Genomic DNA, 21,811 nt, shown 5'->3' on the forward strand with positions numbered 1-21,811 from the left:
TCCTTTCTCACTCTGCTTCATCTGGCAATCTCATATCCTGGAGACATGGCTTTGCATCTTGAAGATAGAAAATTCATACCCTGTGTTTACTGGTATCTGGGTTATCTGGGTGTCTTGGGTACCCAAAGGCATTTTATGAGAGAAGGAGATGGTTAAAAAACAACTAGTGTATCTCACTTGTAGGCTGCAATCATGCAGCCTGGGTGCGCAGACATACATGGTTAAGTGCTGCATAAGATCTACAAGAACTTGGAACGGTGGAACGAACACTAGGATCTTACATAGAAAGCACAGGTTTCATGCCCAGCCTTGGCAAAAATTGATTGCATACCCTTGAACAAATCACTTCCCTCTGCCCTTGCTTGGGTTCCCAGGACAAGACAGATAATATCCACTTTGCCCGCCTCACAGGGTATTTTGAAATAAAAACAATAACAACGACAGCAGATAACATTTATTGATGGTTATTTGCTAGTCATTGTGCTAAATTCTTCACATGTATTACCTTTGTTAGTCCTATCAACAAACCTATTTTGCTTAACTCGGCGTGGCCAGCAAGGGGCAGAGATGCGATTCAAATCCAGGTTGACTGACTCCAGCACCAGCGCTCTTAGCACCCCGACATGCTGTGCCAGGATTTTGCAAGCTGCACAGTGCTAAACCAATTGAGACTTATTTAAGAGCTCCTGGTGGCTAACTTGTGGTTATTGCTGGTCAAGCATGTGAATGTCACCTCTCTCTCACCCTATGGGGTATTCAATGATCATTTGAAGAGTATACTTAAGGAGAGATTTCTTTCAGGCACGTGCTAAAATGTTCTATTATTTAATTTATTCACTTAGGTTACTGGGTGGGTCTTCAGGAAATTCCTGGGCAGTGACCCATAAGCCTATGTGGATGTGAGTCAGATCAGACACATGTCAGGTAGATTTCCATGGAAGACTGGGAAAGATGTGAAAAGGCCTGAGAAATGAAGACCTGTTCTGAATTTGCAAGGGTACTGGTCATGCTGAGTTACTGAGTTTCCAAAGGGGAGTGGTACCTCCTAGAGTTGTGCAACACACAACCAGCACAGCCTTATGGGGTGGCCCCAACATTACCCTGCTGGGAATCAGAAGAGCAGCATGAGCCGTCCTGGGGAGAGGAAACAGAAGGAGGATAAAAGAAACGGAGAATAGGCCAACTGCACTTGCTTCATCATTCTGCCAAGGCCAATCTTCCCTCCCCTTGCTCCTCCTTAGATTGGACGCCCAAACTGGACTAAACAGACCAGCACACACAGGACCTCCCTCCACACTGCTTCATCTGCACAAATAAAATTCACTCCGCTACGGAAAGGGACACAAACAAGAGAAACAGTAGTCAGTCCCAGGGAATTTTTAACAAAGTTAGTTATTAATTTTATCAAATGTCTATGGTAGATTAATTTCCATTACTCACATTTGGTGGATTTGTTTTTTAAAATGCTTTATATTATTCCCCAAGGACACAAAACTCGTTGAAAACTCATTGGCCCCAAATTATTGATATTTCTTAGTGTCTTCCCAACATCTCTACATATACAGTTTCAGAGAATTTTTTAATGCTGTCCAAGGACCTCAAACCAACATGGCAAAGACCAAGGTAGGAACCCTAAGGAGCCAGTTCTGCTTTCTGAGTGAGTTTTGAAGTTCTAGTCAGTGTTGACTGCAGAGAACTTAGAACTTATACAGTGAGGAAGAAACAAGAGACAAATCAGGATATCTAGGTTTTAGCCATGGCTCTGCCAATGTCCAGCTCTATGAGACAAGTTAGAGATGGCAAAAGATAATATTTCATGAGCCAAGTAATCAGAGACTGCTTAGAGTGCTGTGTCTGTGTCGAGAAGGATTCTCAGGCTACATTTAGGGCATCAGAAGGAGTGGCGATCTCCTGTCACCACGACAGGGCACAGAGTGGTGACAAGCATGCCAGGGTTTTGCCACCTCTGACCAGTTAGTCATGCCTAATCTCTCTAGGCCTCAGTCTGCTCGTCTGTAAAATGTGTGCTGCACCCCACGCTTCTTTCCAGTTCCACTCTTCACGTTCTTCTATACTCCATCAGCCCACCGCAGAAGTGCTGAGAGTGAGACTGTGACCCATAAGGAGGGTTTATTTTAAGTTTGTTTTTAATTTATTATTCACTCCCCACTTAGAGCTCTTTTCCCATTATTATTTCCTAAATAACGGCTTCCTCATTTGGAACTGGGCGCATTATCGTTTCCCCCCAGGTGTACCTCACTGCCATTATCTATGGCAAATCCTATTTCATTTACTGCCACCCTTTTCATGAAGATGAGCTGATTAATATTACTACTCACCTTATAAATCCATCGTTTCTGGAATTTACTCCCCTGCTCAGTTTAGGATCATTAGTGAATTTAATCAATGCAGACTTTCCATTTTCATCAGGATGATTAATAAACATAATAGGAAGTCCGGGCCCCTCTGGGACACTTTGCATGGCTCTTCCTTACCCCTTGAGGATGCAGCAATAATTATGCTCAGCTTGCAGTCTATCAGGCAATTTTGCTGCTACATTCATTTCCTTTAGACAATCTTCCTCCTCTCCAACCTTGTCATATAAAAGGCACTCTGGAGCCCTCCCCTTCCATTTCACTCCAAGGCCCAGCTCAGATATCACCTCTTTCTTAGATATTATTAAGCCTACCTCCTGCATTTTCAGGTAAGGAGATGGAGGCCCAGAGATAGTAAATAATTCAGTAGTTATCAAAAAGCCAAGTGGTGGCTATTAATTGGTAATTTTCTCAAATAGGTGACTTATGAGTCAGTTACCAATTGGAGTAGATTCAATTAACTAATTAACCCATTACGGCCCAAGGTTATTGAATAGAGCATGAGACGCAGGATGAGTAAGTTTCAATTGATGAAAAGGGAGGCTGGAGGAGACAGGACTGCTGTCCAGCTCGGGTTGGCAGGTCCCTGAACGGTCAAGAGGCACAGGGGATGGCAGTTAGGGGGGACAGCCAGCAAGTGCGTGCTCCTTGCCTGGCCTGAAGCTGCCATAGATCAGCCCTCCTGTGCAAGAATTTCCATAATATGGTACATGTTTTGTTTTCTTTTTCAAATGGAAGTAGCAGGTTCATTTTATCAGTTATCGTTATCAACTGCCCTTCCTCAACTGGCTTCTCTGTCTTATCTTAAGAACTAACTTCCCACTTTTCAACAAGTCTTTCTCCTTTTAAACTTTCTTAACTTCCGGATTCTTCTGTTCCTTTATTATCTCTGCTATCTCCTGTTTACCAAAACATTTTTCTCCTGACCTTGGTCTTAGTGAAGGTTTTTGCTTTCTGAAGTCCATAATCTTCTCTTCTTCTCTGCCCTCCGTGAAGCTCAAATTCCATGCATGAAACAATCAATTAGGAAAATAAATTTCCTACAGTTACATCCTTCCGTGTAGAAAAGAGTGTTATGTGAGTCCACCCTGCATTTATTTCCGGCTGTGTCTTTGGTCAGGCTCGTGTATCAGTGATGGGTCTTACCCACATTCACAGGAATTGCCGCTCAAACAAACAATTGAGCTTTGTCCTGACCTCACTGAAGGTCATATCTGAAGGCCAGGATCTATGCCTTGATGGTACTAGCTGCCAATTTACCAATTTTCAAAAGAAATTTCTTTAGCCTTGAGATGTGTAGCACTTGCACCCAGGGGAGCAGAACAAGGTTGACCACAGTTCTCAGATGGCTCAGCCATGCAGTCAAGGCTAACAGGGGTGCCTTCTGCCTTCTGGGGCACCTCCTTCCACAACAAGAACGGTTACTCATAGGAAATCCTGGGCTTGGCTTTCCTGTCACAGTTGGGGGTGGAGGGGTGGGGGTGGAGGGGTGGGGGTGGGCGTTGGTTCTCAGGGCTGTGTGACACATCCTAGAGCTTGAGAGGACGTAATAAATTAAGGCAGAAAATCAGGGGGCCTGTAAGAATTTGGGCTAAGATCGAAGTAACGTTCCCACAGAGAAACTCTTGTGCCTTTGTCCTCTGACCTGACGTTCAGGGGCTGTGAATGTGTGAGGGGGCCCAGTACATTGGCCCGGGGCACCGGAATCAAAAGCTGGAGGGGTTGGAGACAACTTGGGACCATAGAATGCCTCTCCTTCATTTTACTCTTTGCCGGTGGAGTCGTGACCCCAGTCCTGTAGCTCTCATCCTCAGCCCTCTGACTGATTTCAGTGGCTGTGCCCTCATGCTCTCTTTTTCTTTCTTTCTTTTCTTTTTTTTCACCTGACTCTTTCTTTTTAAATCCTTTTACCACACTGTGGTAAAACAGAGAGAAAACAAGGAAAGGGAAAGATTGAAGAGGAAACATTGTAGAGGTCCCAAATTAAATTTCCCAAGTCTTCCAAAAGAATTTTGCAAATTCTAAAGCCTTCGTGAAGTAAGAGATGGTTTCCTCTAGGTCAATGGTGACAGAAATTGGTAGAAAAATAAAAGCAGTTGACCCAATAACCTGAAAAACCCACTTGGGCTTACCGGAGACTGATATGACCTGTGGGGATTCTGGGTTTTCTTCGCAAGTGGGGGATTTCAGGTTGGTAACATGGCAGTTGCTTTAGTCAACTGCTTCCTTTTATCCAGGCTCCTTTGGTTTCAAGGCTGGTTAGACTACACCTAGCAGCTCCATCACTTGTTCCCAGCAGCAGGGAAGTGGTTCCACTGGCCTGAAGGAGGGCTAGCAGGGAGCTTTCAGATTCTGTCCCCAAATGTCAGGAGGAGGAACTCCCACTGTGCTTTCAGCCATGGCCACCTCTAGTGGTGCCTGTCCTGCTTTTCCACGTACGAATTCTACCTCACGTTGGGTCCATCAGACAGGACGACAGCTTGGAGGAAGGAGGGACTCTACTACTGGGCCAGGCACTGTGCTAGGCACGTTCACCTACATTATCTTGTGTATCTTCACAGACACAAGATTTTCACAACTACACAGGTTTACAGATTTTGAGAAAATAGATACAGAGAGGTTAAGGAAATGCCCAAAGTGCCAGAGTTAGGAAGTGGTGGACCTGGGCCTGCAACCAAACCACAGGATTGGCTCCATGCCTTGTTCTTTCTGTGATGCTTTGTCACCCCATAGGTCATGGTGCCAGCCAGGGAGACTAAGGCAGGAAGATGGGCAGTAGGGGCTGGGGTTTGTGAAAGGGGATGCTCTGCCAGCTCATGACCAAGTTGTCCATAGGGTTCATTTTACTATAGCTCCTTGAGAGTTACGATCATACATGCCTTATGCCCCTCTCTATTCCCTAGTGTCTGGATTATTTGCTGTGGTTTTTTTTCCCCTCCAGGGCTGAGCTTATCACTCTGTGTTTTGAGGATTCTGACAGCACTTGAATTTTAGTCCTACTCTGATGATTTAGGGAAATTATCTTGATGCCTTAGTTCTGACACAATGTGTTTAATCACAATCATAATTATAATAACTAATATTTACTGGGCACCTACTCTGTACTAGCACTGCACTAAACACTTTACAGGTATCAACTCATTCAGTCTTTATTCACATTTTATGAAGCAGGCAATGGAAGCTGGAGAGGACACCCTGTTCAAGGTCACCTTGGTAGCAAATGTCAGAACCAAGATTAAACCTCTTGCTTCTTACTGCTGTGTGATGACTGCAGCCAGCTTTCAGCTGCATTAGCAGGTTGGGAGAACAGGCCCAGCAGCCCCTTATAGGGAAGAAAGTTTTGGGTTGCCTGGGGGCCCCAGAAGGCACACAGCGCTTGGTGCTGTGTGGGAAAGCCTGCAAAGAAGAAGAAAATGACAAAAGGGAATTCTCTATTCACCTTCATAAAGTCTAGCCCTACTGGGGAGATGCACCCCAATAGTAGGGCAGTGATCCATCCAGCGACTCCTGAATGTGCATGTGCACATACACACTTGCACAGGGTCTCCGTTTCCTCTCCATATTTCCGCTCACTCGAGCCTAGTTTCCCCAGATGAACATAGTGCAAATTTCCTGCGTTTTGCTCTGGGCCCTGGAGTACTCTATGCTTTGTCCATTGAGGCTGCATTTACTGCCCCCTCTCTTTTTCTGTCTCTAAACCAGGTAGAGCCCACAGCCCACAGCTGACTCGGAAAGCTCGTCCACCCAAAACGTTTGCTTCTGACTTTTGCTTGCATTGTGAGCCTGTGACCTGGTTTGGGATGCTCCTTCATGAATGACACACAGCCTCTCCATGCAACAAGAGGCAAGCCACAGGCAGCTTCACAGACTAACGCATTGGTGTCCTCTCTAATACCTAGCCCTGCTGGTGTCATTTGAACTTCAGCCAGCATCTGCTGTTTTTATGAACACAGAGCAGGGCTTCTTTATAAGAAGAGTTCCATCAATTACTAATTAGCTCTTTTTCCTCAAAACCTATTGTTGAGTCTGAAATCAGATTCAAAATCAATATGGAAGCACTGAAAGTCATACTTGTATGGACAATTTAAAGTGGAGCAGGCCTCCAAATCAAATTGATCTCCTAGGAGTTATTAGTCTGAACTACATAGATCATAGAATTCTAGAACAAAAGGGGCTGCAGCACCAGGAGGGAAGTGATTTGACAAAGCTCCCAAGGCAGCCAGAGGCGGAGCTGGGACTAATTCAGGCCCAGTGCCTCCGTCTTCCTGCCCTCTCGGCTGCCACCATCCCATCCCCCTCCCTCTTCCCCCTATTTACGCTCCCAGGTGATAGAACAGTAGCAGAATTTTCATTAGTTGGCTTATTGTCTAAGGGCAAATGGTTGAGGTGTCAAAAACGACAGAAGCCAAGTTCACCAGTAACCAGACAGCTGAGCTCCCCAAATGCTCTAAGTTGGCAGTGTACGAAGAGCATCCAGGAATGAGGACTTCTCTTCCTTAGAAGGACAGGCTTTGGGACTTTGGCTTTCTAAAACTCATCTCTGCATAACCAAATAGTAGTGCCCATCAATTTTTTGAAAAGAAACATCTGTGGCTTCCATTTTAATGGCAGGAAAGGCATTCTCCTTGAGTTAGAGAAAAGGTTCACATTACCTGGAAATGCTTGTTCTTAAGAAAATCTCCAGGGCCAGAGACCTCAGCATTCAAATGAGTAATATATTCAGGGGCCTCCCAACTTTTACAGTATTGAAATTCTTAATCATTTTGCCCTGAATGTTATATGCTGTCACTGGGATCTGTTCCCCTTTGCTCCCTTCGGTGAAATCAGAGTCAATGCTAATTTTAATTCACTTATTTATATAACTGGTTCTCAAAATTTTTTTTATTAATAAATAACTGAACAGTAAATCATCAACAATAATTTCCATTTTGGGAAAGTATGTGAAAGCTTTTTCTTGTACTAAATTTACCTGCCAGTTTATGTTTCCTTCAGGGTAAAGCTGACCTTGGCTCTGTTCTCTGGGGGTTAGTCTTGTTCTCAGTTGGCGGTAGGAGAGAAGTTCTAACGCGCTTTGGGACACTGCAGAAGTCAGGCCAGGAGAAATGACTAATTTGCCAACTCCTTCCAGGCAGTGAGCATGACTCTTCTTCCCACATAGTACCTTGCATGAGTCAATAACTTTTTTTGATTGAATGAAATAAAATGAGTTGCCTCTATATTTTTGCTAATTCAGTGAGAATCTTCGCTTATCAATGTGAGAGCTGAAGTGAATAACTAGAGAGTGGTTTAACTGAAAAGATTTTTGTAATCATGGTCAGAAGTAAACGGTACTACTATCAGGACTTGACATGTCAGGCTATGGGGTATTGCACAATTTGAGACACAAATGGGACTGAGTGTGTGACCCCGATAATATTTGCAACACTGCTCATTCTTTCTGCAGGACCCAAACTTTACCTGTCTGTTTAACCTAGTTATAAAAAAGATAGCTTTTTTTCTGCTGACATACCCCTTGCTAAATTCGTATTCCACGTATATGAAGCTAGATTTTCCAGATGTACTTGTTAGGGTACTTGTATAATGGAATGGTGAGCTTCAGAGATGGGGAAATGAAGCAGGCAGAAGCCCTTATTCAGGAAATCAGACTGGGAAATAAGGCAAGACAGTATTTGATTTGACAGTATTCGTTCACCCCAGTTGCTCTTTATATTAGCTATAAGCAAGTGCAGTAAAAAAGGTTTAACAGGGCACTCGGTTACAATCCAGACAACTGAATATTAATCCTGGAACCATTGAGGAGCTGCACGATTTGAGAAAATAAAAGGTTTGCCTCTCTGAGGGTCTGTTTTCCATCATTTTGCAAAGTATAGCTAATGCCTGCTTGTGGAATAATAGATATAAGTACATAAAACTTTTTTAATCCTGTGGTCATAGGTTTTTAATAAAGTGATTCAGTCCCAATTAGAGCCTAGGGAAAGTCAAGAGGAATGGTAGTTTGCAAAGCAGCCCCCTTCTATTGGGATGCAGCCTGCAAACCTAGCAATGTCTGACAGTGGAGACACAATAGCAAGATAGTGCTGCCCTGCAGGGAAGTGGTATCCAGCTGGGAAGATGATGCTCAGGAGAGTGTTCAGTGACAGAGAAATGCTTAGGATGTTTTCAGTGAGGCATCTACCTACGCAGTGTGTGCTCAGTTTGGGGACGTGGAAGTGGAATGGGATCCCGACATCATGGTTTAGAGCATCACTGCTAGGCCAGTCCTAGGTTTGAGTCCCAGCTCCCCTGCCTTCCAGCTGCCTGCCCTCAGCCGACTTATTCTGCCCTTCTCTGCTCCAGTTTCTCCATCTGTAAAATGAGGATAGTAGTGCCCACCTCGAAGCATTGCTGTGAGAATTAAACTGAGAATGTATGTTAAACACTTTGCATAGCATCTAGTACCTATGAGCAGTCAGAAAAAGCGAATATAAAGATATGTATAGAAAATAAGCTATCAGTTACTTCCAGTTGCTCATGACTTTTATTTTAGTCTTTTATACTTTGCTATAACTTTGAATCTTTCAGCAATGGAAATATACTTTTCAAAAGTTAATTTTGTTAAAGGTAAGTGTACAGGACATAACAATGCCCTGGACTGAGTGAGTGGGACTAGAAACGTGCTGGACTGGGAGGGATCTTAAGGGTCATATATTTCCACTCCTGCATTTTAACAGATGAGGGAACTGAGGCCTAGAATGGCCACGTTCACAGAAAGCTGGGAATAGAACTGGGTTTCCAGACTAGGTATGGATGCATGAGACAAAAGCATGCCTCTCTTGCATTTATGATTGGGTATGAATTAATGATGTAAACTGAGAGAATGAGGAGAGGAGGCAGGGGCTATACAGAAGAGCAAGAATCAAAGTGACTTCCAAGGATTCCAGTTTGGGAACTTGGGAGAGTAGAGACCAAGATGGGGATGTTAGCAGGGGTAGTTTTGATGTGAAGAAGGACATGAATTTGGTTTTGAATGTCATCTACTTTGAGAAACATCCCAGTGGGTTTCACATGTGGGCAATTTAAGACCTAGAATTGTAGCTGTGTGCCAGGGCTGGGCCAGGAATAAAGAACTGGGAGAAGATTGCATGGATTTATAAGATGAAGCTGTGCTAAACAAACTTTTCGAAGTTCAAAGAAGAGACCGTGGTGGAAAATATCAAAGAGTTGACATTTTCGACGAGGCTGAGCTGCGAGAGTCAATTGAAATTAGAAAGGGGAGAGAGAAATGTCGTTGAAGAGGAATATTTAGGTAAAAGAGCCAATGGCTTGGTTTCAATGTGGGCGCAATCGTCAAGCCTGAAATTCAGGAGGGAGGCCAGGAAAAATAAAGTTGGGAAAAGAAACCAAGAGTCCTTTGGATTCAACTAGGTGGAAACTACAAGTGATTTAAAAAGTGGTTTCTGTGATGGGGAAATGAAGAGCCTGAATCCCCTAGTCAAGAAATTAGGCTGAGAAATAGAGTAAGAAGGTATGTGATGATGGTTGGGAGTGATGGCAGAGAAAAGTAAGGGCTTATTCAAGATAAAGGACTCTATGAATATTTGAAAGTGGCGGGAAGAGATGAAGGAGGAGAGATTAAAGCTTTTGGAACGTAGAAGACAAACCCCAAGTAAGAGTTCTCAGGAGGCAAAAAAGCAAGAGATCAAGGCAAAGTTGTACTCACTAGCATTAAATCCTCAAGACATCTCTCCCTTTTGATACCTTGAACGTTTTAGATTTGAAGTATTTTGGAGCTTCCAGGATATTTACAAGGACTTGAAAGTTCCACTTACATTCACCACTTCTCATTTTGTAGAAGAAACAATTAATGGGGAACTGAAGATTGGGACCTGTTTCTCTTGGTGCTCTGTGGTTTGAACATCACCTCAGTACTTAGTGCAGCTGTCATCAAATTGTTACCTGTGTCATTCTTTGCTTAGTGCTCTTTTTCGGTGACAGACTCTAAACTGCACGAGGGGAGGGCCCACGTGAGTTCTTTAACCCATCTCCCAGCAACTTGTCCAGTGCCAAACATACAACAGGAGCCTAATAAGTATTTTTTAAATGAGTGACTAAAGGAATGAATGAGTGGCCTCTACCACAGAAAGGAAGCTTGTATTCAGCGAGATAACTCAGGCTTGGCGTTATTCTCTGGAAGTGAATCATGCATTTTAACAAGCACGTTACCTCTTTAAACACCAAACACCCTTTGGTAAATGACCTCGGGTTTTTGCATTCATTTTTTTTTGACCTTGAGTTTTTCTTGAATGCATTTCCAGTACCTTAAAAAAAAAATTACACACCCCCAAAGCTCCCATCAAAGCCCATAGAAGAATCTGTCCCTGAGTACAAATTACAAGCAAATTTAACTAGGAAGGAAGGTGGCACGCAACATATTTATACCATACTGACTTAGTGCCAATTTTCTTCTACTTTCTTGTCTGTGAAATGGGAGTCATGGTAAGAGGTGTTTTGAGGATAATTAAGATTGTAAAGACCTCAGGGTCTGATGCCTTTATTGTTAACAATGAGTATTATTCCATACTATACTTCCTGTAAAAGTTTAATTTCCAACTTTGTAAAATATTTGATTGTAATGCGGTTAGGTTACTAAATAGGCTTACATTTTTGCAGCTTTTTCATCTAAAAACCTTACTACTCACCAAAAGCTGATAAGCTCCAAGATCCAAGTGGCATAGTACACAGAATATATTCCATAAATATCTACTGATTGAGTAAATAATGTTTTAAGATTCAAAGTGGCCTCACTGCCATTAATTGTGTCACCTTCATATCAACTTTAGGAGATGGATATTATTCCCCCGTTTTACAGATGAGAAATCTAAGGCTCAGGGAATGCTAAACTACTTGCCCAGCGTCACCCAGCACCGGCAACTCAAACCCAAGCTTTCTGATGCCAGAGTCTAGTCATTTCTCTTACCTGCCACTGATTCCAGCTCTGATTTCTTTCTTTCTTTTTTCATCAGGAAACGACGAACAGAAGCCCTTGACAGAATGGTTTCTTATTGTGCTTATGGCAACCATCTGCTTCCTCTTGTTAATTTTCTCCCTCATCTGTAGAATGTAGGTATTCTTTATGTTTGGGTGCTTCCAATGGGGTCTGAGTATTGAGGTTTTACATTCTTGCTGTGCATCCATTGGTGTTCTTGTGATCAGATGGAATTTACAGCACTTTTGTGTCTTCTGGACAGACTTTCCAAGATGAGTGTGGACCAAATCAAAAAGTGTAAAACACCAGTAGCTGATTTACAGAAACTGGACAGAGCACTACATAGCCCTCAGCCATTACGAGCCCCTTCTTGAATTTGTCAACAGTCTATGTATTTCTGTGAAGGCTTTTACATTCATGTTCTTTTGATTCCTTTACCACCTTCCACTCAGGACTTGGTTGCCTTTGTTGAGCCACCAGCACACACCTTTTAGTTTTTCGTAAAGGAAGACAGCCCACTGGAGGCTGAAATTGCCACAGTGCTTCCCTCATTATGATCCCCAGTGATGAGGTACCAGCTCCCACCCTGGCCCTTAAGTCATTGGGCCCAAGTGGCTGATTGTTCTTAGGTCAAACACAGATTCTAGAAATGCCATGCAGATCTGGGGACCAAACCTAGAACTTGCAAATTTCCCCATAAGAATTCCTCAGACATTTTAGCATTCAGTAAGACAAAGTGCCATTTAGGAGGCTTAAGAATGTGTTCTCTTGGCCCTTTCAGAATTTTGAAAATGACTTTTATTTTAAACAACTTCAGTATTATAAATGTTATATTCAGATGGCATCTATGGGTTGGGGGTGAGTTCAAAGGAGAGGAAAAAGAAAGTAAACTCTGTGAGCCAGCACAGTTGGGGAGGGGCTGCTAACCAGCATTGAAGGTAAAGACAGGGCACCACACACTTGACACAGACGCCCATTTTCAGAAATCAGGCCTGGTAACAGGTAGCAACATGAAGCAATTACCATTCTGTCTGTCTTGGATGATTCAGAGGCCATCTCAGAGCCTTGCAGTATCCTCAAGGTCTTCAACTATTATCACAATGTAGATATTTGGAAGTCTTGGTCAATAAAGATTTTGAATTTATGAAACAGCAGGTCCTGGGATTAACTAGGTCAATTTTTAGAGTAGATATTTAAGGACAAGAAAGGATGCTCTTGCTCACCTAATTCCCTCCTTTACTGTGTTTCCAGATGTCACTTATGGACCAAGTTGTTTCCACCAGTTCCAGCACCAAAAAGTAATGTTAAAGATTTCTTTGTAACCACCCACTATGAGGTAATGTTGAAGGTTCTTATGTCATATCCGCCCAGGGTTGGGTCCCCAGGGATCTGTCACCGGGTTGTGGGTTTCCCATACTACAAGGCAGGGTGTTTACCCAGGAGGCCAGATGCTTTATGTTGCTTTAGTCATTCTGCTCTTTGGACGATTGTTTTGTTAAAGATGTTCGTCACTGTCTTTGAATGTTGGAAGGGTCCTACTCAACTGAGTGTCCCACCAGTCAGACTTGAATTTTAATTTTCTGTCAGCCGTCTCTTAACTGACCTTGGGAGATTCCTTCAACTCCATGAGCCCTAACTTCATTTTTTGTATAGTAAGGGGCACAGATGAGATAGTCCGATGTCCTGTTTAGGTCTGACATTTTGAGAATCCATGTTTCTGCACATGGGTACCCTCATCAACAAAGTTTTAAGAGGAATTTTGCCCAGTTCCTTAGTATAAACCACAATAGAGAAGGCAAATGATTTCCCCAAATATGCATTTTCTTTGGCCCTATTCACCATTCAGAGAACTAAGGCTTAAGTGAATGAATGCTCACTTACCTTTGGCTATACAATTGTTCTAGCATCATTTGGTGAAAAAAACCTTCCTTTCCCCCAATGAACTGTCTTGATAGCTTTGTTGAAAATAAATTGTCCATATATGTGTGGGTGTATTTCCGGACTATCTGTTTGGTTTCATTGATCTATTTGTCTGTCTTTATGCAATACAATACTATCTTGATTTCTGTAGCTTTATTGTAAACCTGGAGACCAGGTAGGGGAGCCTTCCAAATGTGACTTTTCTTTCCCCAAAGTTGTTTTGGTTACTCTAGGTGTTTTGCATTTTCATATAAATTTTAAAGCCAGTTTATTAATTTCTACAAAACAGGCTGCTGGGATCTTGATCAGGATTGTGTAGTATTAAACGTTAATGTGGGGAGAAGTGACACCTCAAAAATGAGTTTTCAGTTTATAAATATGACATATCACTCTATTCATTTAGGTTTTAATTTCTCTCAGCAATGTTTTGTGATTTTCAGTGTATAGTTATTGCACGTTGCTTGTCAAATCTGTCCTTGAATTGAATGGTTATTTAGGATCAGGGGGTTAGCAAACTTTTTCTATAAAGAGACAGACAGTAAACATTTGAGGGCCAAATGATTTATCTCAATTATTCAACACTGCCATCAGAGTGTGAAAGCAGACACAGACAATATGCAAATGAAAGAGCTTGGCTCTTTGCCAATAAAAGTTTATTTATAAAAACAAGCAACAAGCCAGATTTGGCCCACAGGTTCTAGTTTGCTGGCCCCTGATGTAGATCAAGCAATTTTCTTAACAAATTTAGTCTTTTCTGTAACAAAGTGACTCATGTTCAGATGAACCAACCGGTGACTGGTTGCAGGGGCAGGAAAGGGTTGATCAGACACGCACCAAAATGGATCATTTCAACAAGCTGTGACCTTTCTTTAGAGTTTGCAGTTTGGGTGTTTGAAATGATTGTAGACAATGATAGTTACTAACCTAGTGAAGCAGAGAATTGGGCCTGGTGAAAGAACCCCTTAGTTCAATCCTTGTGTTGTTCTTTATCAGGGGAACAGCTAGTTTGCTCTTATTAACCCACAGCTTTTCTGGAAGGAGAGCTGGTCCCCGCGTGAAACCTTGTTTCAGTTCACCTGAATCTGTGTTGTCAATCCCTCCTTGCTCTAACATACTCATCCCTGAGAAACTACATTTGATTCAAGCAGCAGACTGAAGTCATTTGTCCCAGCCTCTTAATGGAACATCTTCCTGCTGGTATCTAATTTCCCTACGGAGCCCCCAAAGACTTCCTTTAATATTCTGAGGTCGGTAAAAGAAACTGGCTTACGAGCTTATTGTATAAGCTTGTGGTTTGTCGTTAATTAAGATCAAGTCATGTGTGCAAAATAACAACTTGGGGTAGCCAAGCTGGGTTCTGAAAAAGAAAAGGATTAATGTCACAGCTCAGCACTGCCAAGCTCCTCAGGACAACGTACTCTCTTCTCACATTGTAGTTTCACATAAAAACAGACCAGTGAGAGAGAGACAGAGCAGGGAGAATTGGGAACGTAAAGAATATGTGAGCAAGTGCAGAGCTGACCACAGCTGGGCCACATGGCGGTTCCCTAGCCTCTACCTTCAAAGGCAGAACCTATCCAACCCACTCTTGGGGTCTCTGTGACAAGGATGACAAGGGGGCCAATTGGTGCTATCGGCAGTGACAGTTTGCCAAACCACTGGGAAGCGTTCAGCTAGTGGGAAAGGAAACCCTCGGCGTTTAATTATGACTCACGCCTCTGAGCTTGGCATGCGTACCTGCAGTCCTGGGATTTGGAGGGCAGCTGCCATCGCAGAGGTCTTGTTAAGCCAGTTTTTCCTTGTCCAGATCTTAGTTAGAAATTGTTTTGTAATATTCAAGAGATAGATACTGGGAGGGATGAAGGAGGGGGATAAGTTGACCTTTAGCAATAAAAAAAGAAGGCTTATTTCAAAAATCTTATTGAGAGCTTTCAATTTGTTAGAGGGTAGTTTAAAGCTGTTCTTTGTTTCTACAATGGTAACCAGAGAGGGTTCCTTCCAAAAGTGTAGACGCTAGACTAGTTAAGTACATAAGGCAGAGACCACGTCTGCTGTGCTCCTCGCTGCATACTCAATGCATAGCACAGCGTCCGGTGTAGAGCAGACATTAAATGTGTCGAATGAGTAAATAAGGTAGAGGAATAAGATCTTGTATAGGTGGTATTTTTTGTCACAAATTTTCTAATTAATATCTGCATTATTTATAATAGCCCAAATTGGACATAACAAATATCCAAATTTAGGAGAACATTAACGGTCCCTCCTACTTCCTTGACGGATGGAATATCATGGAGTTACTCAAACGATGCAGCCAGAGAATATATAACAATATAATTTAAAATATTCTATGATGTTACACAGAAAGAAACCAATTTATAAAGCCGTTTATCCATTCGCCTTCATATAACTGTAAAATAACTTCACACCTAGAAAAAAGGGCTTAAGAGAAACAGTGGGCTATCTTTGTGAGGTAAGCATATGGGTATTTTTTTGTCTTCTTTCTACTTGATTTTCCACATTTTCTTCAGTGAACATTTACTATTTTTATAAGCAAAACAGACTTAAAACCAATTGTAAAGAAATTAAGAAATGAAAAGTTCTCTAAAAGACATCTAAGGAAGGATGTTTTGTTTTGCAGAAAACCGGTTCCAATGAAACAGAAATTGAAGTCATAAGTTATGTGGAAGAGCCTGGATTTGAGGTCCTGGAAGATTCTGTGTTTTGATTGTCACTGTCACACACTCTCAAAATGAACTCACACTCACAAGCCTCAGCTAGAAGAACAGAACGGGAGTGGCTGTTTCTTGGTGGACAGGAACTCCTAATTCACTGAGCATTCAATTCAGCTGCAAGACAACACGCCCAGACAAATCTCTTAAACATGTGGATGCCTCACCTAAACCTCCTCGCTCACTCGGGGCGATGCATTCTCCTGACCCTTCTGTCGTGTCTTCTCTCCCTACTCTGTACAGGGTAGCACCTGCCAGTCTTTGTGATTTGCATTACTTACCTCAACCTTTCTTGTGCAAGAGACAGTTTTTAAGGCTGTAGTCAACGCTATTTACTGCTGGAGGTGCTAGTTTGACTGTTTAAGCTGCCAATGCTCAGCTAAAATCTCAGGAAGAAAGCATTTTGCATGAGCCTGCAGGGAATCATGAACTTGGATTCAAGACGGTCTTTCCTATGACAAATGGGAGCCACGGTGTTTTTCTTCTGAGTTCTAGAATACTTTTTCTTTTGATTGTGTGTGTGTGTGTGTATAAGTGAGAGCGAGAGAGAGAGAAACAGAGATTAAGTTGCATAGGCGTGATCTAGGTAGCATCATTTAAGGCAAACTAATTTAAAAAAAATGAGCTACTACGTCACTCTGTATCAAGAGAGGACAGGATTTTGTTTCAAGATTATATTCTTGAAGTCAGCCTTGACATTCCAGGAATATACTGAGAAAGGTCTTGGGAGAAGTGGGTTGTGAAGGGGGTCACTGGATCAAGAGTAAACTTTCTGGAGAGATGTTTGCTGGCAAAGACTTCAGAGCAACTTGTTGGGCATCTGGTCAAGTAGCGCTAGGGGGATCCTAGCCCCTTAGGTTTCGAAGGGTCCTATAGACCATCTCATCAAACAGCCCAATCCAGACGGGAATTCCTCCTCTCCATATCCTTCTGTATGAGTCTGCATCTAGATGACAGGCCTTTGTGACAGGCAGTGGGCTACAGGTAGAACCAGGCACAGGTGTGCCCTGGGCAGAAAGGGGACAAGAGGAACAGTTAGTACTTCAAGGACCCAAACAGTGCTGACTGAACATGGCCCAGAAGCAGGAAGCTTAGGACAGGGAAAGGAGGTCACCGTGCTCAGAACCCCTCCACAGCAGCATACTCTTTATATGCTTTCCTGAGTTGGTTTAGTCAGTTTTGATTCAAGAATGACTACCACCTACTTCCAGGGGGTGTTTTTCTGGTAACCATCCACTGCAACGAGCAGGGAGTTGGGCCCAGGACAACAGTCACGGCAGTTATGGCAGCTGTCGGTTATTACTTGTTTCCAATTATTATGGACTCAATGTTTGTATGTCCCTAAATTCATATGTTGCAACTCCACCCCCCCATATGATCATATTAGGAGGTGAGGCTTTGGGGAGGTAATTAGGTCATGAGTGTGGTGTTCTCATGAATGGATTGGTGCTCTTATAAAAGGACTACAGAGAGCTTTCTTTCCCCATGTGAAGATATAAATTGGCAGTCTGCACCCAGGAAAAGGACTCTCACAGAACCTGACCATGCTGGCACCCTAATCTCAGACTTCCAGGCTCCAGAACAGTGAGGAATCAATTTCTGTTGTTTATAAGCCACCCAGTCTGTGGTACTTCATTACAGCAGCCTGAGCTAAGACACCAAGTGTCAGGAACTTCATCAGGTACTTCAGACGCATCATCTCTAATCCTGACAAGCCCACGTGGTCAGTATCACTGCTCCCATTTTACAGATGCAACCACTGAGGCCTGGAGAGGTTGTTAGATAGGAAATGGCATAGCAAGCGAGGAGCTGAATACCAGGTCCAAGTGACCCCAGTAATGTGGATTTGAGAGTGCATCAGAATCACCTGGAGGGGTCATTAAAACACACATTGTTAGGCTCACCCTCCGAGTTTCTGACTGAGCAGTTCTGGGGTGGGGCCTGAGAATCTGCATTTCAACAAGTTCCCAGGTGAGGCTGCTGCTGCTGGTCCAGGGACTACACTTTAAGGACGGCTGCCCTGGGTGATTCTGATGAATATCAAAATTTGAAAACTAACTGTTGAAGGAATAAGTGATGGAAAAGTCCTTCCAAAACAACTGCCCCCTTTTTGGCTTATTGCTCCCTGTCTGATCACTTTCAAACTGGAGCCTGGAAAACTAGGATTGTGGAACTGCCTAGGAGGCTGGAAGAGAAGGGAGCTGCCCCGAATGTGGCCAGTTCTTCATTGTTTGATGTGGTGCTCGCTTCAGAGACGCCTCCCTCCGCCTCAGCAGCCAGTCATCAGCTGGGTACTGAGCCGCTACCACCATCTGTCTCTCGGTGTATGTGTGTCAGGAGCAACACAAATACTTCTTCTTCCTCATTGCTCGGCCTATGGAACTCATTCTTTGGGAATCCATATCCCACATCTTCTTCTCCTTGAAGCCTTTAAAAGGAGAGTTTGGTTGATCCTGCACCTGGGGTCTCATTCTGGGCCTCATCTCTGTCTTGGAGTTTTGCATTGTATATGCCATTCCCAGCTTGGATGTCTCCCCACTAGACTGTGCACTCCAGGAGGATGGGGCTCATGTGAAATTCATCTTTTTATCTGCAGTGTCTAGGACAGTACCTGGCCCTTAGAAAGCATAAATGCTTATTGGGCTCTCTTAAACCCTCTTTCAATTCTGGCATATCTCCTTGCATATAGTTGGAACTGAACCACATTTGACAGAGATTATCATGGCCTACAGTAATATCATGGAGAGGAAGATGGGTGTGTAGTGAGAACATGATTGGAAATAACCAGGACTCATGTGCCTGACCATCTGGCTAGCGTAGCCTGGATCTCTTTTTGTTGATGATGTGTCTAAGTTGTGGCATATAAATTGCTGTATAAAAGGAGATGGGCTTCGGAAGTGGCCATTTCGAGTAGTCTATACATTTTCACTAGGCTTGTCATGGCAAATGGGAGTGTGAACATTCACTTTACAGGAAACACCCTTGTCAGCAGGTTGATTGGACATTGGCACCCACGTCTTTCCATCTTCCACCAGGACGGGGTGGAGAGCCACCTTCCTCCTAAAAGCCTCCAGAGTCACAGGCTCAGAGCAAACAGTGGTTCTCCAAGACATCCTTTTCAGGAAGGATTTTAGCCCAGTCTCTTTCTTTGGCATTTGGAATTCTCTGAGTGCAGCACAGGGGAAGCGCTGGGGAGACTGGAGGGTGAAGTTCAGTTTGCCAACAGCTCAACCAGCTGAGGCTCATTGAAATGCCTGAAGGCCTCAAGCTATTTATGCAGGCTGGGGAAGAATTCCACATGGGCCAAGAACATCCTGATTAAAAATCCAAACGTTTTCATGGTGAGACTTGTAGGTGTCAGGACCATCTGTTGATGGAATTAATAAACCTTAGGTGCTAATTTGTTAAAGGAAAAGTAGATATCTGGAAGCGAGAACAGAGAACTGAAAACAATCTCTGATGGCACAAGTAAAGGTGAAAAACCTAATTAGAACAGGACTTGGTGTTGGCCCAAGTATCTTTGTGGCAATGACCGTGTAGCTATTCCTGCCTCCACAGCCCAAATCTATTTCCAGGGTACAAACCTTTTGAAAATCATTCCTTTTTTTAGAACATTATATTGAACTAAAAGACAATCTTGTTTTTCCCCCCAGAATCCTCCTGTTTTAGGTAATAGCTGTCCATGTAAATGAGGTTCAGAATTGGAAATGTTAAACGTGAATGACAATGAATTGTCCAAGGCTGCAAGTTGAACAGGAGTGCATTTCTCATTTTCCCCCCAAATAGTCTCCTTGTTTGTCCCCTCTATGGTCTTCATCATCTCTCAGCAAGGACTATACCAGTAGTCTCTCAACTCCTGCCCTCAGTATTTCTTTCCTCTGAAGGATCTATGTAAAAGACACATCTGCCTATGTCACTCCGCGTCCAAAGCCCTTAAATAACTCCCATCACCTTCAAGTTAAAGCTCCTTTTAAAGCAAAGTCCCCTGACTTGGCTCCTCAGTCGCTCTCCAGCCGCATCCCCAAGGAGTACGTGCTTGGGTGCTATGACGAGCACCATGTTCTCTCACCCCTCCATACCTCTGCTTAAGCTTCTCTGCGGGGGAAAAGGCCTTTTCAGTCTTTTTTTGCATTTCGTTGACACTTTACCTCCTAAGCCTCGGCTCTTTGCTACCAGGAAGTCACTAGGAACATACAGTTCCTCCGGTAACTGCTGTTTGATTCTATTTTATCACTTACTATATTATTTAAAAATTTTCTGTCTCCAAGTGGAAACATTTTGAGGTCAAGAACAGTCTCCTGTTTATTTTTGTGTACTTAAGAACTGAGTAGGAACTGGTTGGACTTAGCCAGATAATGGAAAAAAAGCAAGTTTCTTAAATTTATACCAGAATAGAAAACTATATTCAACTAGATCTAAAGAACTAAGCTCTGATAGGTAGACGTTTATTAAAGCTGTCATGTGACAGCAGAAATCCAATCATCAGTAGAGTTTAATAATGAAGTAATAAGAACTCCCAGTTGGTGTGGCTCTTGCTTCAGAAACACCTCCCTCTACTCAGCAGCCAGCCGTCACCTGGGCTCCACGGAGCTCCTGTCGAACTTCCTGGAGCTGGTTCCACCATTTGGCTCTCGACATAAGGGCGTCAGGTGCAACAAAAATAGCCCATGTATTCCATGTGTGATTTTAAAGTTCTAGTGGACTCTTCACCGTGAAAGTGTGTTATTAAGTTTGTTTTATCTATTCACATTAAAGGCAAAGATTTGTCCCTGCCAGGTGATAAAATGAAAGAAGTCATAAACTTGGGGGAAAATTGCAGGAAAGAAATCAACAATAAAGTACTGGTGTCATAGTTCAAAGGTCAGCAAGCTGCTTCTTAAAGGGCTAGATGGAAAATATTTTCAGCTGTGAGAGCCATAGGGCCTCTGCTGCCACCATGATAGCACAGAAGCAGCCATAGACAGTACGTAAATGAGAGTGGCTGTATTCCAATAAATCTTTATTTACAAAGAATAGTGATGAGCCAGGTTTGGACTGTGGGCCAAAATTTATCTGTACATAACTTAATGGATCCAAAATATGTGACGTTTGAGTGTGTTTCTTTTCTATTTTAGAAAAGCCAAGCAACCAATTTGAGGAAATAACAATTATGTTTAATCAAATGAAAATCATTCTGAGGGGCGGGGAGAGGTAGTGGTGAAAAATCTTGTTGTGTTTGACTGAACTTAACCTTGTTATAAGCTGGTTTTGCAAGAAACTTAGGTCCAGAATTCTGTCCATATTCCTACTGTTCACACTTTTCACACCATCTTTCAAATAAGTGTGAGTTTCTGTCACCTCCAGTGAAGCATGAGGAAGGAAGCCTTAATCCTATTAATCTTGGTTTTCTAGTGCCCAGTACAGTGCTTGACACATAATTAGCACTCAACACCTTATCTGTTGACAATTAAATAAAGGAGGAACAATTGGGACAATTCAAATTCCCAGTTATTTAGTCTCAGATATTTGGTAAAGACTGAAAAATGGTGCATCAACCACCCAATTTGTTTTCCAACTAGTTGTGCTATAGGTTATGTTCTAGGTAAAAAGCCCATTTTTATAACCCTGTAAAATACTTCTGGAATCCCCCTCCCCACCCCTTTTTCATCTCCTTGCCACATAATCTAGGCTTTGCTCTGAAAAGAGCCCTTTGTGTTAATGCTCTTTCCTGCCAGCTCTAAGAGGAACCTCACCCACCAGCCCTAGCTCCCTGGACACACACACCATCCAAGGAAAGGGGGAAGGTGAGTTTGGCAAACCAAACAGAACTCAAAACACCAAAC

The 21,811-nt window shown here is 42.9% G+C and overlaps 1 protein-coding gene across 1 annotated transcript in view; it reads left to right on the plus strand.

Moving 5' to 3' along the window:
- The window catches only part of IL5RA (interleukin 5 receptor subunit alpha), a 38,513-nt gene extending 19,641 nt beyond the window's left edge, over positions 1 to 18,872 (plus strand). Inside the window, exons 10-12 of the mRNA XM_070238568.1 lie at positions 11,378 to 11,474; positions 12,592 to 12,676; positions 15,899 to 18,872. Coding sequence (XP_070094669.1) covers positions 11,378 to 11,474; positions 12,592 to 12,676; positions 15,899 to 15,985 — 269 coding nt within the window. The 3' untranslated portion in view covers positions 15,986 to 18,872. The remainder of the gene's footprint in view (positions 1 to 11,377; positions 11,475 to 12,591; positions 12,677 to 15,898) is intronic.
- The last annotated feature ends 2,939 nt before the right edge of the window (positions 18,873 to 21,811 follow it).

Source organism: Equus caballus, chromosome 16 (assembly GCF_041296265.1).
Source record: "Equus caballus isolate H_3958 breed thoroughbred chromosome 16, TB-T2T, whole genome shotgun sequence".
In the NCBI taxonomy this organism is placed as follows: domain Eukaryota; kingdom Metazoa; phylum Chordata; class Mammalia; order Perissodactyla; family Equidae; genus Equus; species Equus caballus.